The sequence below is a fragment of the Limulus polyphemus genome, unplaced genomic scaffold (genome assembly GCF_000517525.1).
Source record: "Limulus polyphemus unplaced genomic scaffold, Limulus_polyphemus-2.1.2 Scaffold6417, whole genome shotgun sequence".
Classification (NCBI taxonomy): domain Eukaryota; kingdom Metazoa; phylum Arthropoda; class Merostomata; order Xiphosura; family Limulidae; genus Limulus; species Limulus polyphemus.
In genome coordinates this window covers 21,760-24,967 of record NW_013672027.1, presented here as the reverse complement: position 1 = coordinate 24,967, position 3,208 = coordinate 21,760, and the positions used below count along the sequence as shown (strand labels likewise).

Sequence of the window (3,208 nt, the reverse complement as noted above, 5' to 3'; positions counted from 1 at the left end):
GTTCAAGCCGTCTCCAGCCATTAATAGAACTAAAACTAAGATAATGTAGCTTATCAAACTAATAGAACTAAAAACTATGATAATGTAGCTTATCAAACTAATAGAACTAAAAACTATGATAATGTAGCTTATCATGGTAATAAAACTAAAAACTAAGATAATGTAGCTTATAAAACTAATAGAACTAAAGACTATGATAATGTAGCTTATCAAACTAATAGAACTAAAAACTCTGATAATGTAGCTTATCAAGATAATAGAACTAAAAACTCTGATAATGTAGCTTATCAAACTAATAGAACTAAAAACTATAATAATGTAGCTTACCATGGTAATAGAACTAAAAACTAAGATAATGTAGCTTATCAAACTAATAGAACTAAAAACTATGATAATGTAGCTTAACAAACTAATAGAATTAAAAACTATGCTAATGTAGCTTATCAAACTAATAGAATTAAAAACTATGATAATGTAGCTTATCAAGGTAATAGAACTAAAAACTCTGATAATGTAGCTTATCAAGGTAATTAAACTAAAAACTAAGATAATGTAGCTTATCAAACTAATAGAACTAATTCGATGACGAGGAACCCACTTTGAGACTGATAATGGCTGGAGACGGCTTGAATGCCGTTCAAGCCGTCTCCAGCCATTCTATTAGTTTGATAAGCTACATTATCTTAGTTTTTAGTTCTATTAACTAAAAACTATGATAATGTAGCTTATCAAACTAATAGAACTAAAACTATGATAATGTAGCTTATCAAGGTAATAGAAGTAAAAACTCTGATAATGTAGCTTATCAAAGTAATAAAACTAGAAACTAATACAATGAACTATCTGTGCTTTGTCCACCTGAGGGAACTGAACTCCAGACGTCAGAGTTTTAAGTCCGTAAACTATCCACTGACCCACTGGAGGACAATCATAATGGCATAAACAGACCTGAATATTGCCATTAATTAAAGTAGACTTATGTGACCCTGAAAATTCTGTCTTGAAACGAAAAAAATATATTGCATACATAATTAACTGTTATGAATTTATATCGTTAACTAAATCAGGCCATAAAATACCTAACAAAGCCTAAAATGAAAAGACAATCACACACTTAATTTACTGATCCTTATATAATTAACAAGTGTGACTATTGTTCCACCATTCCTACTTTATATGCTGTTTGTAAATGAAAGGTGTGTACAGCTAAATTTCTCTGTTGTAAACTTTGTTTCAGCAACCAAGTACTGATACATGTATGTAATCAAATTAAGTGACCTTAATGAAATGCATGACATCATAAGAGAGGAGTGTTTGATGTCAGAAGTAAGTCAGGAAACTCCACTAGTCATACTTTGCTTATGTGAGACATTATAGCTATCTGACTTGTAAGGGGTGGCTAAATGAATAGTATCAAAGCTGCTAATTTTTTGAAATGTTAAAATTTGTTGAGTATTTAGAAAATATTAGCTTCTGATAAAACTCAATTCAAGTCAATAATTGAATCAAAGTTCAAAGTAAAATACGAAGGAGGAATGGGTAGAACGATGGCCACACCCACTTTGAGGTTGCACCGTGTCAAAAACCACCAAATTTTGTAATGTTTTCACGCCCATTCCTACCTTGTTTCCTTACTTTTTGGTGCTTCTATCCCTACTTCTTAATTTTTGTTATTTAAATTTTTTTACACTTCTCTCATAGCTTTTTTGGTACTAATTCTCAAGAGTAATTGGGCTCTAGGCCTATCCTTCTATTAGCTTTTCTTGGTGCTATCTCTCGACATTTCCTGGCTTTTTCTGATATCTTTGCTACAGTTTTTCTTCCATCTAGCTAGGATGGCAGCCTTTTCTTTGGCTGGATTAATAGTTAAGGCTTGTTTAGCATATTCAGCATTAATGTTTCTAACCTTATCTCTGTTCTTGCAGTAATGTTCTCGTCACTGGGACAAAGACTTTTAAAGGTTATCAATATAAGATTTTCTCCTTTTCTCTCGTTTTGTTTTCTTGAAAGGCATATTTAAAAAATCACACTGTTTCAATTACAACCTTAGATGTCAATAGATCACACTTAGTTTGAAAACAATGCAAAGATAAATTAAACTACTTATAGTGCTTGTTTTCAGTCCATGCTTTTAGCCAAGGTAGCATAATTCAATCATGCACATTTAGATTTGCATAAGGTGAAGGCAAGAGAGAGCTATGCCCAGGGGCAGGGGCCCATATTTGTTTTTCCCTTGATATTGGTAAGAATAGAGCCCGCTAGGCTCCATTTTTTTAGCTGACTGAGCATTGAAGCTTAAATTCGCCCCTGGCTATGCCTTTCCAACAATGTTAGTCAGTCAGTCAGATTGAAAAATTTGTGGTTTTGTAAAATTTTGGTTTTTACTCTACAACTTTGTCAAGTGCTTTGGTGGCTTGTTAATCTGCATTTGGTTTGTTTACTACTTAACAGTGTGTGTAAAGTGCATATCAAGTTTGTTTACATGCTATGTTTGAGATTTTAATTTGTATCGTACATTTCTACTACCGTACTTATGATACTTAAAATCGTCGATGAAGATAAAGAAAATTTTTTTGTTCCACAAATATTTAATTTATTACTGATTTTCCTTCTCTTTACTTACGGATTTGTGGATGATAGGATGAACATTGATGAGTATGGCAACATGGGTTTAGGTCCCGTGATCTCATCATCCTTCATCTTTTCTTCTTCATCTGGACCGTTGTACTCATCTTCTAGAAAACGTTGCAATAGTGGTCAACTTAATAACACCCAGTAAACATTTTCACAATATCTATCTATCCGTCCGTCCGTCCTCCCATCCAATCACCCACCCATCATCTATCTGTTTAAGTATTTGCGATATAAAGTCGATTCTTCTGTAAATATAATTATCTTTGCGCAACCTTATAGGTTGTTAAGCAGTCTTCCAAAGTCGCATTTTTTACTTTTTGGTTTTTATTTTTGGAAATAAAATTATCTTTAAGAGTTATGACTTGAGTTATTTCAATGATGATCACATATGGGTGGTTCTACTGAAAACTATAAATATTTTAACAGTTTTATGAAAAAAGTTGATGGTTTGTGACTACCATATCATTAGAACTATTAATGACTAGTTGGAGTACCCGTCCCCTGGACGGAAGTTATGAAAATTCATGATTAATAAAAGGTTATCTTAGGACATGAAAAGTTACTTCCCTTATAT

General features: G+C 32.4%; 1 protein-coding gene across 1 annotated transcript in view; it reads right to left on the bottom strand.

Annotated features, from left to right (window-relative positions):
- LOC106473699 (voltage-dependent calcium channel type A subunit alpha-1-like) overlaps positions 1–3,208 on the bottom strand; it is a gene marked incomplete at its 5' end in the record, with an annotated part of 51,811 nt that overhangs the window by 27,205 nt on the left and 21,398 nt on the right. Inside the window, one exon of the mRNA XM_022402102.1 lies at positions 2,624–2,735. Coding sequence (XP_022257810.1) covers positions 2,624–2,735 — 112 coding nt within the window. The remainder of the gene's footprint in view (positions 1–2,623; positions 2,736–3,208) is intronic.